Source organism: Suncus etruscus, chromosome 5, assembly GCF_024139225.1.
Source record: "Suncus etruscus isolate mSunEtr1 chromosome 5, mSunEtr1.pri.cur, whole genome shotgun sequence".
NCBI lineage: Eukaryota > Metazoa > Chordata > Mammalia > Eulipotyphla > Soricidae > Suncus > Suncus etruscus.
In genome coordinates, this window is record NC_064852.1 from 95,137,243 (window position 1) to 95,154,853 (window position 17,611).

Here is a 17,611-nt window from a genome sequence, read left to right on the forward strand (position 1 = left end):
CTCCAAACTGAAATATCAGATCAGATAACAGGTCTGAAAAACTCAGTAGACGAATTGAAGAACATAATGGATGAGCTTTCCAACAGGTTAACAGCAGCTGAGGATAGAATTAGTGCTTTAGAAGACGAGATGCATAACAACTTTACACAGCAGAAGAGATTGGAAAAAAGCCTCAAATCAAATGATCAGACAATGGAAAATTTACTCAAAGAATATGAGAAGATGAAAATAGAAGTCTTTGATAAGCTCAACAGAAACAACTTTAGAATCATTGGAGTTCCAGAGACCCAAGAAGAAAATCTTCAGGAAGAATCAATGGTTAAGAACATCATCACAGAGAAACTACCAGAGCTAAAGAAAACATGTGACCAAATCCTGCATGCCCGAAGAGTACCAGCTAAAAAAGACCCCAGTAGAAACACCCCAAGACACATCCTAGTCACCATGATGAAACCCACCGATAGAGATAGAATACTGCAAGCAGCAAGGTCGAAAAGGGAAATTACATTCCAGGGAGCATCCTTGAAATTTACAGCAGACCTGTCACCAGAAACACTCAAGGCCAGAAGGCAGTGGTGGGACGTAGTGGCAAAACTCAATGAAATAAATGCTTCGCCAAGAATATTGCACCCAGCAAAACTAAGTTTCAGGTTTGACGGATGTATACACGGCTTCACAGATAAACAACAGCTCAAAATCTTTGCAGACTCAAAACCAGCCTTAAAAGAAAAACTGAAAGATCTACTCTAAAAACAAGACAGAACAAAAAACACACCAAACTTCTACACAAAGATGGCAATAAATCCCATGACAATTATTTCTCTCAATGTCAATGGACTAAATGCACCAGTTAAGAGGCACAGAGTGGCGAAATGGATCAAAAAACTGAAGCCAACCTTCTGCTGTCTACAAGAAACACACCTGAATAGTCAGAATAAACATAGACTCAAAATCAAAGGCTGGAGGAAAATCATTCAAGCAAACAACACCCTTAAAAAAGCAGGGGTGGCCATACTAATATCAGATGACACAAACTTTATACTCAGAAAAGTTGTAAGGGACAAAGATGGATATTATGTACTAATCAAGGGATTTGTACAGCAAGAAGAAATCACTCTCCTAAACATATACGCACCGAATGAGGGTCCAGCAAAGTATTTAATACAATTGTTGACAAATCTGAAGAAGGATATCAATAATAACACAATAATTGTGGGAGACCTCAACACAGGTTTGTCAACACTTGATAGGTCAACCAAATGGAAACCCAACAAAAATATACTAGACCTGCAAAGAGAAATGGATGAAAGAGGCCTAGTAGATATATATAGGGCACTCTATCCTCAGAAACCTGGATACACATTCTTTTCCAATGTACATGGATCATTCTCCAGGATAGATCATGTGCTGGCACATAAAACATACCTCCATAAAATAACAAAGATAGACATTTTGCAGGCTGCCTTTGCTGACCACAAGGCTCTGAAGTTAGATGTGAACTGCAAAGGGACACAGAAGAAAAAATTTAACACCTGGAAGTTAAACAGCCTCATACTCAATAACCAGTGGGTCCGAGATGAAATCAAGGAGGAAATAAAAAGGTTCCTGGAAACAAATGACAATAAAGACACAAACTATCAGAACTTATGGGACACAACAAAAGCAGTACTGAGAGGAAAATTTATAGCTTTGCAAGCACACATCAGGAAGGAAGAAGGAGCTTACCTGAGTAGCTTAATGACACAGCTAATAGAACTAGAAAGTGCTCAACAAAAGGACCCAAAAATAGGGAGACAGAAGGAAATAACAAAGCTGAGAGCAGAAATCAACAAAGTGGAAACCCAAAAAACAATCCGAAAGATCAACGAAAGCAGAAGTTGGTTCTTTGAAAAAATAAACAAGATTGATAGACCATTGGCAAAACTCACAAAGCAAAAGAAAGAGAGAAACTTGATAACGCGTATTAGAAATGAAAAGGGGGAGATCACTACAGATACTACAGAGATTCAAAGGGTATTCAGAGAATACTTTGAGAAACTCTATGCCACTAAATATGAGAACCTGGAAGAAATGGATAAATTTCTGAACTCATATAACCTTCCACGGTTGAATAAAGAAGAGGTAGCATATCTAAACACCCCCATCACTATTGAGGAAATTAAAACTGTAATCAAAAATTTACCCAAAAACAAAAGCCCAGGCCCTGATGGATTCACGAATGAATTCTTTCAAACCTTTCAAGAGGAACTACTACCAATTCTGGCCAGACTCTTTTATGAAATCGAAAAAACAGGAATACTTCCAAATAGCTTTTATGAAGCCAACATCACCTTAATACCAAAACCTGATAGAGATGCTGCCAAAAAAGAAAATTACAGACCAATATCCCTGATGAACACAGATGCAAAGATCCTCAACAAAATCCTGGCGAACAGGATCCAGTGCCTCATCAAGAAGATCATTCACTTTGATCAAGTAGGTTTCATCCCAGGAATGCAAGGATGGTTTAACATCCGTAAATCTATCAATATAATACACAACATAAACAACAACAAAAATAAAAATCACATGGTCATATCAATAGATGCAGAAAAAGCATTTGATAAGGTTCAACACCCATTCTTGATGAAAACTCTCAGCAAGATAGGAATAAAAGGAACCTTTCTCAATATAGTCAAAGCCATCTACCAGAAGCCAGTGGCAAATATTATCCTCAATGGAGAAAAACTAAAATCCTTTCCTCTAAATTCTGGTACAAGACAAGGCTGTCCTCTCTCACCACTCCTATTCAACATAGCACTGGAAGTACTTGCTATAGCGATTAAGCAAGAAAAAGATATCAAGGGAATCCAGATAGGAAAGGAAGAAGTCAAGCTCTCACTGTTTGCAGATGACATGATACTCTACTTAGAAAACCCTAAAGACTCTACCAAAAAGCTTCTAGAAATAATAGATTTGTATAGCAAAGTGGCAGGATACAAAATTAACACACAAAAATCAATGGCCTTTTTATACACTAATAATGATAGGGAAGAAATGGACATTAAGAGAACAATCCCATTCACATTAGTTCCACACAAACTCAAATATCTTGGAGTCAACCTGACTAAAGATGTGAAGGATCTATACAAAGAAAACTACAAAACACTGCTCCAAGGAATAAGAGAGGACACGCGGAAATGGAAACACATACCATGCTCATGGATTGGCAGGATCAACATCATTAAAATGGCAATACTTCCAAAAGCATTGTACAGATTTAACGCGATTCCTCTAAAGATACCCATGACATTTTTCAAAGAAGTGGATCAAATACTTCTGAAATTCATCTGGAACAACAAACAACCTCGAATAGCTAAAGCACTCCTTGGGAAAAGGAATATGGGAGGCATTACTTTCCCCAATTTTAAGTTGTATTACAAAGCAACAGTTATAAAAACAGCATGGTATTGGAATAAAAACAGACCCTCAGATCAGTGGAATAGGCTTGAGTACTCAGAGAAGGTTCCTCAGACATATAACCACCTTGTTTTTGATAAAGGAGCAAGAAATCCTAAATGGAGCAGGGAAAGCCTATTCAACAAGTGGTGTTGGCACAACTGGTTAACCACTTGCAAAAAAGCGAACTCAGACCCCCAACTAACACCATATACAAAGGTAAAATCCAAATGGATTAAAGACCTTGATATCAGAACTGAAACTATAAGGTATATAGAACAACATGTAGGTGAAACACTCCAGGACATTGAGACTAAAGGCATCTTCAAGGAGGAGACAGCACTTTCCAAGCAAGTGGAAGCAGAGATAAACAGATGGGACTATATTAAGCTGAAAAGCTTCTGCATCTCAAAGGAAATATTGCCCAGAATACAAAGGCCACCCACTGAGTGGGAGAAATTATTCACCCAATACACATCAGATAAAGGGCTAATATCCAAAATTTACAAGGTACTGACAGAACTATACAAGAAAAAAACAACTAACCCCATCAAAAAATGGGGAGAAGAAATGAACAGACACTTTGAAAAAGAAGAAAGGCAAATGGCCAAAAGGCACATGAAAAGATGTTCAACATCACTAATCGTCAGGGAGATGCAAATCAAAACTACTATGAGGTACCACCTCACGCCACTGAGATTGGCACACATCACAAAAAAGGAAAACAAGCAGTGCTGGCAGGGATGTGGAGAGAAAGGAACTCTTTTTCACTGCTGGTGGGAATGCCGTCTAGTACAACCTTTATGGAAAGCGATATGGAGATTCCTTCACAAACTGGAAATTGAGCTTCCATACGATCCAGCTATACCACTCCTAGGAATATACCCAAGAAACACAAAAATACAATACAAAAAACCCTTCCTTACTCCTATATTCATTGCAGCGCTATTTACAATAGCCAGACTCTGGAAACAACCAAGATGCCCTTCAACAGATGAGTGGCTGAAGAAACTGTGGTACATATACACAATGGAATACTATGCAGCCATCAGGAGAGATGAAGTCATGAAATTTTCCAATACATGGATGTACATGGAATCTATTATGCTGAGTGAAGTAAGTCAGAGGGAGAGAGAAAGACGCAGAATGGTTTCACTCATCTATGGGCTTTAAGAAAAATGAAGGACATTTTTAACAGTATCTCAGAGACAAGAGAGATGAGGGCTGGTAGGTGCAGCTCAGGACATGCAGCTCATCACATAGAGTGATGAGTGCAGTTGCAGAGATGACTACACTGAAAACTATCATAAAATGTGAATGAATGAGAGAAGTAGAAAGCCTGTCTCGAGTACAGGTGTAGGGGGGTGGGGAGGAGGGAGATCTGGGAAATTGGTGGTGGGAATGTTGCACCGGTGAAGGGGGGTGCTCTTTACATGACTGTAATCATACAACTATAATCATGTTTGTAATCACGGTGTTTAAATAAAGATAAATAAATAAATAAATAAATAAATAACTACACTAACAAAAAAAAATAGTACAGTGACAAATTTCTGAAAATTATTTTTATCTCTAATGGGTCATTAAGATGTTGGTAGAGGGTTTAGTAGCTCTTGTTTCTAGCTTACCATTCTGTTATTTTATTTGAACATTAAGTGACCTCAGCTACACATTGGTATGTTCCTATGGGAATGACAGCATCAAACAAATGAAGTTGCTCAGGAATTTAAAGCACTATTACTAATACTGTGGCTTTTGTGGGGTGTAGTTACAATTGCCAGGTCTCTGGAAGTATGAGAATGCAAGAAGTTCAGAGGTAGGGCACCCACACTCACTCCAAAAAAAAAAACCCTGGTGATATCAACCTAAATACTGGCAAACCTGGAGTTTGGTCAGATTAGTGTCTCTGCAGTGAATTGTAGAGGAGAGGTGAAGAAAGGTCATAGATAGAAGTAATGATTATGGATGATGGATGCAGCAGGCATGACTTTGGCAGGCTAGGGGGGGTTGGCCAGCCCTCTCCTACAAGAATGCCAGCTTCCAGCGGCATGGCTGTTGTATCCATGATTTTCCACAGATTGGTTTACATCTCTTTAAAGAAACGAGTGAGTCTACAGAGCTGGCCCAGAGCAAGCATGGTGACTGTATTTGTGGGTTTCTTTTCTTTTGAACAATAACCATTGCTCATTTTTTACTGTGTATCATTTTTTGTTTGTTTGCTTGTTTGTTTGGTTTTGGGGCTACACTAGTGATGCTCAGGAGTTACTCTTGGCTCTGAACTCAGAAATTATTCCTGATGGAGCTCAGGGGACTAAATGGGATGCTGCGAACTAAACCCGGGTCAGTCTCTTTACCTACTGTACTCTTATTCTCGTCCCCTATTGTGTGTCACTTAAAAAAAAATTGATGTGTAGAACTCTTCAGAGACTGATATTCCTGATCATATGCTTGGCAAAAATGTTTCCTAAATATTTCATCTTATTTATGATGTACGTATGCTTTGCTTGTTACCATTCAAAATTTAGTTAAACTTAAGAATCCCTTTTTCTATGGTGCTAATTTGCATCATCTTTAGAAATTTCTTCCCTAATGTACCTAAATAGAGTCGCTCAATCTTCTATCCAGACCTTTTATTCTTTTAGGGACTACACTTTAAGGGGCAGTGGGCCAGTAGTCTGAGTTGAAATGTAAAGTGCTGGGGAAACTCAGGCTCTCACACTTATTTGAAACGCCTTGGATAACTTTGTTGGCTACACAAAATTTTCTATGTTTATTTTTTAAAATTTTGGATCACACCAATTAGGATTGGGTTGGGGGAACTACACCTGACTTGGTGTCCAGGTTAAGTCCCAGCAATGCTTGCGAAGAACATGTGGTGCCAAAGATTGAACTCTAGATTCCTACTTGCAAGGTATATACTCCAGTCCTTGAACTATCTTCCCAGCCTCAGAGGATTTTTTTAAAAATTAAAATAATCAAGCATATTATGTATATTTCTCAACCTGTAGATACCACATTAAATAACAACAGCAGAGGGGCAGGAGAGATAGCATGGAGGTAGGGCATTTGCCTTGCATGAAGAAAGATAATGGTTCGAATCCTGGAACCCCATATGGTACCCTGAGCCTGCCAGGAGTGATTTCTGAGCATAAGCAGGAGTAACCCCTGAGCGTTGCAGGGTGTGACCCAAAAGCCAAATAATAATAATAATAATAATAAAAATAATAACAATAACAACAACAGTAGAAAAGTATCATTTTATACTACTTATATGACAAAAAGCTTTAAAGTTTCACCAGAAAATTTTTTTTTGACTAAAATAAAAGGATGTCTGCAATATAAAGAATCTAATGAACTAAGAATAAACAGTAGGTTTAATAAAATATTTTTTTCTATAAACTTTAATTATGTGTAGTTTTAAAAACCTATTTTAAAACATTAAACTAGCCTGTATTCCTGAACTCTAATTTTGCTTTTAATAAACATTTCTGCTTTCTGTTTTGAATTGTTTTCTTTTAATATACTGTACACTGCTGAAACTGAGTAGTAATTGATTTCTTTTTTATTAAACGAACTTTGATAAACAAGGTAAATATTGAACTTACTTGAACGATGGTGGAGATCAATTCCAGGTCTCACACACAGAATATTTTTATTATTATATACAGAAATGTGTATAAAATTTTTATGTGTTTTTTCAGTCTTTCAGTGGAAAGTTCTCTCTGTGTTTAAACAAAAAGTCCTCTCTCTGTTTTGTGTTTAGATGGTATTGGTAATTACATTTTCTTTAGTAAACATCTTTTTTTTTTTCAGAGGGGAGTGCAGCGGCTTGAAGGATGGGCTTTATACATGAAGAGCATGTGTTTTACAGGGGTTGGAGAGATAGTATAGCAAGTAAGGGGCATGATTTGCACAGGATAACCTGAGTTCAATCCCTGGTACCTTCTGTGGTCTTCCAAGTCAGCCAGGAGTGATCCCTGCGTGTAGAGTCAGGGCGAAGCACTGAATGTGCACACACCGGGTTTGCCCCCCTCTTCCCAAAAAGGAACATGTGTTTCACAACAAATTAAATTCCTAGCCCTCAAATCACTTTCACGAAGACAGGTACATTTCACCAAATGGTAAATTATTTTTTAATTAATTAATTAATTTTTTTACCAAATGGTAATTTATTTATTTATTTTTGTTTTTTGGGCCACACCCAGTGGTACTCAGGGGTTACTCCTGGCTGTCTGCTCAGAAATAGCTCCTGGCAGGCACGGGGACCATATGGGACACCAGGATTTGAACCAACCACCTTATTATTAAGTTACAAGAGAACTAAAGTATTATTATTTGTTGTAATTCATCTTTCTCTAGATAAGGATCAAGACCAGAGAGGTAAAGTGATTTGCCAAAGATCACTGATCTCTAACTAAGCAAGACCCTGCATGAATGGATAACTGATAGTTTTCTTCCCTTTGCTATTTAATAATAAGGAATATGCTGCATAAGAGTAAATATAAACTGCATTTTAAAATTAAATTATGAGAAAAACATTCAGGTAATTACAATAAAAAGCTACATGAACCTATTTAAAATGAAAAAACAACTATATAGGAGCCATACCTGTAATTTTGATATTACAAGGAATGCCAAGTGGAGCTTCTCCCACAGTTCCAGTAGTCCCACCCCATCTGCATGTACACCCTAAGTCAAGTTTCTGTTGCATAAACTGAAAACAAGACAGAACAAAAATGGTGGTTTTAGCACTTCCTTATTTGCTGGTAAAAAAGAAATTCACATGCATATGACAGAGATAATGTTTATTTACTTCATGGCCTTTCTGCTTACCTTTCCACCCCTCTATTTAAGATGACTGTCTTGTTGTATTTGTACTATTTTATAGAGTTGATATCTAATAAATCTCTGTACAAAAGAATTTTATAAAAAAAACCCCAATAGTTCAAATGTCAATTAAAATAAGGCAAATTTCCATTTTCTACCTGTTCCATGATGATTTGGAAGCTATAGAGTCTGATCAGTCCCGAGCTGTAAATCACAATCAGTATTCCATGAGACAGGGAAGCATCTGTAACATTCCCGAAAATCTGAAGGGAAAGTTAGATGTCACCTGAGGAAAGACCAGAAGGCCAATCCTCTCAGTGTTCAAAGTTGTTCATGCATTTGTTTTCTATTCAGGTCACCCTGCCACCTAGCATTATGATTTAGAAACTTGAGGCTAACGTTTTATTAGGGGTGAGCACTAGGCAGTGGAGTTTCAGAATAGAACACCAATGGAAGCGCTGACTATAACCTTCAAAATAATGCAACAGGAATATTTGCTACATTCATTTACTTCATAGTTTTGTTTGTTTGGGGGCCATTCCTAGCGATACTGAGGAACTGCTCCTGGTTCTGCACTCAGGAATTACTCCTGGTAGTGCTTGGAAGCAGTGTTTAGGATGCTGGAGATCAAACCTAGATCAACTGCATGCAAGGCAAGTGCCCTACTGGCTGAACTATCACTCCAGCTCTCTAACTTCATAATTTTATCGATATATTTTTAATAACAAAGACATAAACTCACCTAGGCATAAACTGAATCCATTTCATTTTAAATGAGTATTTATTGTACCATGCATATTTTTCAAGGTCATATTATTTATTGCAGGATATAATTCATAAACTTTTTTTAGCTAATTAGAAGTGGGACGGATTGAATTTATGCAAGCCAATTCCAGAACTTCATCATTACTTTGTTATTTAGACCTTTAATACTATATTGATTATTTTAGTCATATAGAAAACCCAAACATTTTAAAGACTAAATATCTACAAAGTTTTTTAACCTAACTGATCCTGAGTAAGATTGGTTCATTGTTTCCCTTCTATTTTTATTCTATGTACTAGATCCTGTCATGATTTTCCATAGAACTCTGATTTATTGGTTTTGTGTCTATTGAAATATTTAAGTACAACCAACACAGACAAATACTCTAACAATAAAAAAACAACTAACAATTATATAGAAAAGTTTCTATTTTTATTCGATACATTAGTGTAAGGTATAATACCTCAATATACAGTGAAAGGTATTTTCAGAGACTGGTACCTGAACAGTTTTATTATTCATGATATGTAAAGATACATTGCAACTCCAAATAACCAAAATCAAAACCAAATTCCTCAAAGGATTATCTAGGTCAATGGTCCTCAAACTACGGCCCGCGGGCCACATACTGTATTTATTCCCATTTTGTTGCTTCACTTCTAAATAAGATATATGCAGTGTGAATAGAAATTTGTTCATAATTTTTGTTTTTACTATAATCTGGCCCTCCAACAGTCTGAAGGACAGTGAACTGGCCCCCTGTTTAAAAAGTTTGAAGACCCCTGATAGGTACTAGAAATTATAGGACATCTGAGAAAAAGAAACTGAGCTAAAGAGCTCAAAGGGCTGGAACAAATTCTTGCATGTGCTAGGGCCCAATCTCAATCCCTGGCATCACATGTTAGATTAGTCCTGGTGGCCCCTAGCCCTGCTGGGCCCAACAAGCACCTAAACACTGGGACCAGGTACTGAGTCTTCAGGCCCACATAGCAGTGGTAAGTCTCAGTAGGAATGATCCCTAGGTCCCCTAAGCACTGTTTGGGAGGTCATACTTTCCCCCAAAACAATGAGAAGCACATTCTAATTGCTAAATGTGCAATCCTGCCATATACTGCAACAAGTACACACAACTACTTAATCTACAAATACAAAGAGAACTCATGAGTTAAATTCATTAGCTGAGTTTTATTAGATTTTGATTTGCTTTGATCTGATTATAGCTCATAACTTTTTATTCACTGATCTTCACAGAACTTATTCAGAAATAATATCGTGTCAAATAGTGAATGATATAGTAGCTATTTAAAATTTTAGCTTATACTTTAGGGTCAAATCTATGTTTAAATTCTTCCATTTATTATATCTTCAGGATTTTGCTTTTCTGCTAAGTTGCTATACAATTTAAACTACAATGTTATACAAAATACTTGACACAAAATAATTACCACATAACTAGTATTATTCTTTATTTTTATTCAATTTATTAATTTAAAAGCATAAGAAATTAAAAACATAAAATATTATAATGAATATTATTAAATTCTCAAGAGCTATCCTCTGTAATACATCAGGCACTTAAACACTAGTAGAATTGTCAAAGAAAGAATCAAGTTACCTAAAATAAATAGCATTTTAATAAGAAAGTTATGGGACTATTGATTCTTTCATTCAAATAAGTAATCTCTTTGGGTGGGGTGGGGAGGAGGGAGATTTGGGACATTGGTGATGGGAATGTTGCACTGGTGAAGGAGTTGTTCTTTACATGACTGAAATCCAACTACAATCATACTTGTAATCAAGGTGTTTAAATAAAGATATTAATAATATTAAAAGAAATCTCTTTGGGGCTGGAGTGATAGCACAGCGGTAGGAAGTTAGCCTTGCATGCAGATGACCCAGGTTCAATTCCCAGCATCCCATATGGATACTGGAGCCTGCCAGGAGCAATTTCTGAGCACAGAGCCAAAAGTAACTTCTGAGCGTTGCCAGGTATGGCCCCAAAACCAAAAAAAAAAAAAAAAAAAAAATTCTTTTCCTTCTCTTCATATAATCCACAGATCAAGAAGCAACAAGCAATCAACCCAAAACTGCATGAATTGGAAAATTTATATACTAATTAAATATACTTATTTATATATACACTAAAACAACTTTTAGATCTATTCCTTGCAATTAAAATGAGGCATTCTGTTTCAGCTTTCACCTTTTCTTAATCATTTTAACAAGTTCTAGAATATTCACCTTAAAAAAATACCTTGCTCATTTTATAATTTTATAAAATCAAGACTTGTTAATAACCATAGGTGTTCAACAATACCCATGTGAGAGTCAGAAAAACATGTAAAAAGATGAAGGGATAATTAGGCTCCCTTCCCACTTCAAATGTTCTCATGAATTTTAAGATAAAATAAACTAGGTCAGCAAGTTTTTTAGTCAAGGGAGCACTTCCAGTCAAGATGCCTAATAAGAAAATAATTAAGTAATGGTATTATATCTTAGTACAAAATATTAATATTGCAATTAAATAAAAAATGAGTTCCTACCTTTTTGTTGATCTCCAGAATCCCTATGAGTGAAAAAGGAAGAACACGAAATACTGCAAGGTACAGCAAAACAGGCTGCTGAATTCCTGCCTAGAGGGAAAAATAAAAATCCCAATCAGCTCTTAAGCATACTTAGGGGGACTGGAGCAATGGTACGGTGAGTAGGGCATTTGCCTACTTTCCATGCCTGGTTTCAAGCCCTGGTATCCCATATGGACAGCTGAGCACTGCAGGAGTAATTCCTGAGTACAGAGCCAGGGGTAACCTTCGAGCAACCTGGGTGTAGTCCCCAAATCAAATAAATCAAAGCTTATTTCAGAAACATTCAGTTTTCATGAGCTGAAAACATCCATTTGTCCTAGCATGTAGTTACATGTTTCAGGAAGTATAAAAGTAGAATGAAACATAAGTTATGAGCTAGTCAAGTTCAAAGCAAACCATAATTATCCAATGAAACATGAAAACATTCATCTTGGGTTGGGAGACAGCACAAAAGAATAGATAGAGCACATAGTTGGCATGCAGGAGCCCTGAATTTGATTACCAGCATGAGCATTGATCCCAAGAACCATCAGGTGTGACCTTCTCCAAAAAACTATTCACCAATGCCACATAGTTACACAAGGGCATACATATTCAAAATATACCCAGGGGTAGGGGAGATGACTCAAGTGGTATGAAATATACCTAGCATATGCAAGGTACTGAGTTTAATTCCTGATTACACAGGGCCCTGGTAGCCTCTAACAACATAGTATGAACAACAGTGAATCTGATCCACATTTTTAAAAATATATGCTATTGGTTCACTAAACAATAATCCTTTTTGGTTAGAGATATAGTAGATCAGATAAGGTGCTTGTCTTGCACATAGCCGACCTAGATTTAATCCCTAGGACCATATATGCTACCTGAAGTAGGAGTGATTTCCTAAATTAAGAGCCAGGAGTAAGCCCATTTTGGAAAATGTTAAATTTTACTATATTCTATTATAACATAATTGTAAATTGGAATTCTAACACTAAATTCTCTAAAAAAAAAAAAACAAAAAAAAACAACAAAAAAAATAAACCCATATAGTTATCAAGGTCTTATTTGAAAGTAGTATTATACAGCATATAGTAAATGAGAAAAAAAAAAAACCACAACTAAAGCTGGAGAGTGAAATTTCTTTTTGGGGGAGGGGTGATTTGGGCCATACCTAGTGGTGCTCAGGGGTTACTCCTGGCTCTACACTCAGAAATTGCTCCTGGCAGGTTCAGGGGACCATATGGGATGCTGGATTTTGAACCTGGGTCAGTCCTGGGTTGGCTGAGTGCAGGGCTATCGCTTTGGCCCCTACAGAGTGATTTTTCTTCTTGAAAGCAATAGCTTTCATACTGTGAAGAACTAGTAAGGGGTTTTTTTTTTTTTCATTTCTTTTATTTTGTAAATTTGAAATAATCTATTATTATGCTTCCTTAGAGTGGTTTAGGAAATTTTCTTAAATTTGTGGTAGGCAAATTTTATAGCATGTTTCAGAAAAGAAATATTTTTAGTTATTTCATGTTATTAAAATTCCTATAGCAACACATTTTATATATTTTAGGTCACACCTGAAGACATTTTGGAATAACTCCTGAAGCAGTGCTCACAGTGCTGGGAATTGAATCTGGAGTTCCCATACAAAAAGCAAGCATTTCAGTCCTTTGAACTATCTCCTTAATATATACTACTAATTTGTAAAGACATCTACCTGCCGGGCCATCATTGAGTTTTTGTTTTGAGCTGATTTGATTGCAATGACTTCTTGAGGAGTGTCCCAACTCAAGTATCTTTTAAAAGAATAAAAAGAATTTTATTCATTAGGGTTAGTTCTTTTTAACTTAAAATTAAAAGAATAAATATGTTATAAGTGACTTCTATCATTTAAATTATAAGTAAAGATTTTGTTTGTTTGTGCTACTTCTCCAGCCCCAAAGATTTGTTTTTAAAACAAATTACAACATATTTTCCATTCAGATTCTTATGTATCTAAAATATATATTGTACATATCTAAAATATATATACAATTTTATCATCCTAGGGCCTTTTGTGTTTCAACTAAAGTTTAAAAAATTTACAATCCCCCAAAAATAAAAAATTTATAATCCCAAACTGATCATACTAATACTATCCCAAATGGAAATTATCAACATTTTTTTTTTTTTTTTTTGGTTTTTGGATCACACCCAGCAGTGCTCAGTAGTCACTCCTGGCTCCATGCTCAGAAATCACTCCTGGCAGGCACGGGGGACCATATGGGATGCTGGGATTTGAACCAATGACCTTCTGCATGAAAGGCAAATGCCTTACCTCCATGCTATCTCTCAACATTTTTAATTGTGATTTTTGTATTTTGCATGTACACTTTGACTTCAAAATTCTATTTCTAATTTATAAAATGAACAGTAAAAATAAAGAGGCTTAGCTTGTATGAGAGATAACTGAAATAGACTCGTCTGCAGGAACATCTATCTGTGTGTATATCCCCATCTAAAATATTATTGGTGGAAAAGAGACAACAGAAATTAAGTTTGTCTACTATTAACGAGCATATAATTACTTATGAGGCATACAAGGAACATTATAAAGAATCTCTATTTTTGGGCCCGGAGAGATAGCACAGCGGCGTTTGCCTTGCAAGCAGCCAATCCAGGACCAAAGGTGGTTGGTTCGAATCCCGGTGTCCCATATGGTCCCCCGTGCCTGCCAGGAGCTATTTCTGAGCAGACAGCCAGGAGTAACTCCTGAGCACCACTGGGCGTGGCCAAAAAAAAAAAAAAAAGAATCTTTATTTAAAAAAAAAAAGAATCTATTTTAAAACATAATCCTGAGGGGAGAAAAAATATACACTGAGATTCAGGCATACAATCGAAAAATTTAAAAATAGCTTGATTCCTGTAATAAAACCTTAAATAATAAAGTCATGGTTAATACCTGAATTTGCAATATGAAGCAAGATATATTTTCTCAAGGACTTTTCCCGTTGTTGCTGATATACGAAGTAGCCAATTGTGGGCAGTCAATGCTATAAGTGAGGATTTATAATCTGATGAATTAGGCAGCATTTCCCCCTAAAAAATTGACATGTGAAAATTAAATTGTTTTGCCATGAATTTGTTGTAATCAGTATTGAAAGGAAATAACCATTGCATAATCAAATAAGCCAACCAAAGAGGAAATGAAATGTGCAAATAAAGAAGTAGGACAAGAGGGGCCAAAGTGATACACAGTGTAGGGTGTTTGCAATGCATGTGGCTTACTCAGGATAGACCCAGGTTCGATCCTGACATCTAATAAGTTCTCCCGAGCCTGCCAGGAGCGATTTCTGAGGGAGAACCGGGAATAACCCCTGAGCACTGCTGGATGTGGCCCCAAAATCAAAAACCAAAAAAACAATCAAACAAAAAGAATTAAGACAAGGTTAAGAGAGTGGGGGGGGTGGGGTCCCGGAGAGATAGCATGGAAATAGGGCGTTTGCCTTTCATGTAGATTAGAAGGATGGTGGTTCGAATCCCGGAATCCCATATGATCCCCCTAGCCTACCAGTAGCGATTTCTGAGCATAGAGCCAGTAGTAATCCCAGAGCGCTGCCGGATGTGACTTACAAAAAAAAAAAAAAAAAAAAAAGATTAAGAGAGTGGGTAATTATTTTCATCATAAATTGATCGAGTCTATATAAAATATTTAAATAGTATATAAAGCATTTGCATAGTACTTAAATCATTCTTATTACTTATCAATAAGTATTCAATCACTGTTAGAAAATTACCATAACAAAAGCAATCAATATACTATTACTTATGATACTGCTGGGACAGGAATAACAGTTCTTAGAACCAAGTATAATGGCTAAGTAATTTGGAGTCAAGAAGTAGAACAAATGTTTCTATAAGATTTGATTTCCTTCAAAGAGAAGTCAAAATGGCAAAAGTTGCAAATCAATCCTACTATTCCCTTTTTCAACTCCAAATGAAAGGCCAAAAATCTAAAAAAAAAAAAGAAAAAGAAAAAAGATAGAAAATCCAAAATCTGGAATCAAGACAGTTTAAGAACAGAAGAAGAATTTGGTCACCAACAAATTTTTCCTCCCTATAAAAAGACAGTAGCTTTGGTAAACCTATCACTAAGGAATTACCACAAGGTGGAAGTCTTATGCAGGAAGAAAATGAGAATAAGAATTCTACTTTGATTTGTGGAGCAAAAATGGAAGTTTTAAGAGAAATATTAAGAATAGAGATATGAATTTGATGCAGTATTTTCTTAGACTGTTAATCAAGAGAAAAGAATGAAAAAATGTTTATTTTATTTTACATAAATTCCAAAAGAATTGTCTCATCTTTCAAATGTTAGGAAAGAAATTCATTTGTGGGAGAAATAGTAGTGTTTTTTGTGTTGTATTTATTTTTTGTGTAAGTATATGTTTTTAGGCTTATTTGTATATTAAATTTGCAGGCAATAATACAAATAGGATAAAAAGTATAATCTAGAGAAATGCAAAATAAAAAATGTTCTATTTATACTTTGCCTATTATAAAATTAACATATTTAAGTTTTGAGCTCTTTTCCTAAATTGAAAATTGTAATTCACATATAGTTTTAGAAAAAGAGGGAGCTATTTTATTTACTTACTTGTTTTTGGGCCTCTCAGCAGTGCTCAAATTACAACTGACTGCACTAGGGATCACTTCTAGCAGTGCTGGGGACCATATATGATGTCTGGGATTGAACCTGGGTCTGCTGTGCAAGGAAAGTGCCCTACATGTTGTACTATCATTTCACACCAGAAGAATGCTATTTTAAGTGAAATTTCACATCAGTATTTTAATGTACCTAATGTAAGTAAACATTTCTTAGTTTTTCTTAATGAAAAATATTGGTTTACTTCAAGGACAAAACACTTAAGAAGTGAAAATAGAAATTAGATTACTAGAAACATTTCTGTAGGATTTCTCTAAGTTTTAGGCATCTTCAAAACTTTCCTCAGTTAAGAAATCTGTTATCTTCCTCCCTCTAGCCAAAGCTCCTTGCCATTTTTTTTAATAAATATTTTTAAATGTCTTTTTTTTTTTTTTTTTTGGTTTTTGGGCCACACCTGGCAGTGGTCAGGTGTTACTTTAGGCTCTGCACTCAGAAATTACTTCCTGCAGGCTTAGGGAACCATATGGGATGCAGGGTATCAAACCTGGGTTGTGTGCAAGGCAAGCACTCTACCTGCTATAGTATTGAATCAGACCCAAAATTCTTTCTTTTAAATAAGAAGTTTTTTGGGGAAAGATATAAAGCTCTTTAACAATATGAAAAAGAAAGCAACAGCTTTAGAAAACTCTAAGGTAAAAACAGTTTTATTAAAAAATAATAAATTTAAAATATAGGGTCTCTTATCTTTTACTTTTTATTTGGGTTTTGGGCCATATCAATTCTGGGTATCTGAACCAAGGTAGTAGAGGTCACATGCAAGGCAAGTGCCTTTGCTCCAGCATTATCTCTCTATTACTACTTAAGCCACATTCTTGGCCCTTTGAGTTTTTTTTTTTTTAACTTTTCTATGGGATTAATATTAAAAATACATACTTAGGATATACTTCACCAAATTAATCAAGTCTGAATCTTGTTGGTAGTCCTTTAGGAAAAAAATACCCTCAGTGTGTTATGAAAAATGGTGCTTAAAAATTAGATGTGAGAACCACATCTAGCAGTTTTAGGGGTCCCAGGTTACTCTTAGTGGTTCTGGGATGCCATATGGTTATCAGAAACCAGAAACCAAAATCAGGATTTTGCACAATTTTTAAGAGTTGTTCTTAGAGGTGGCCAGGGATGTGGTTAAGAGGCCAAGTGCCCCCATACCTGAGTGAGGCTGCAAGTTTGGTCCCTGAACTGTATATATCACTGAGTGAATCCCTGGCACTGCCACTATGATTCTGGACACCACAACAAGTATGATTGCTAATGCACAGCAATCAAATGTGAGCACCAGTTATGTGAGTATTGCAGGAATGTGACAAACTTCACCCC

General features: G+C 36.0%; 1 protein-coding gene across 1 annotated transcript in view; it reads right to left on the minus strand.

The window, feature by feature from the left end:
• DCAF17 (DDB1 and CUL4 associated factor 17) overlaps positions 1 to 17,611 on the minus strand; it is a 45,936-nt gene that overhangs the window by 22,741 nt on the left and 5,584 nt on the right. The window contains exons 4-8 of the mRNA XM_049772876.1: positions 14,534 to 14,670; positions 13,310 to 13,388; positions 11,575 to 11,664; positions 8,424 to 8,528; positions 8,047 to 8,152 (exon numbers count right to left, since the gene is read on the minus strand). Of these exons, the coding sequence (XP_049628833.1) occupies positions 8,047 to 8,152; positions 8,424 to 8,528; positions 11,575 to 11,664; positions 13,310 to 13,388; positions 14,534 to 14,670 (517 nt within the window). The remainder of the gene's footprint in view (positions 1 to 8,046; positions 8,153 to 8,423; positions 8,529 to 11,574; positions 11,665 to 13,309; positions 13,389 to 14,533; positions 14,671 to 17,611) is intronic.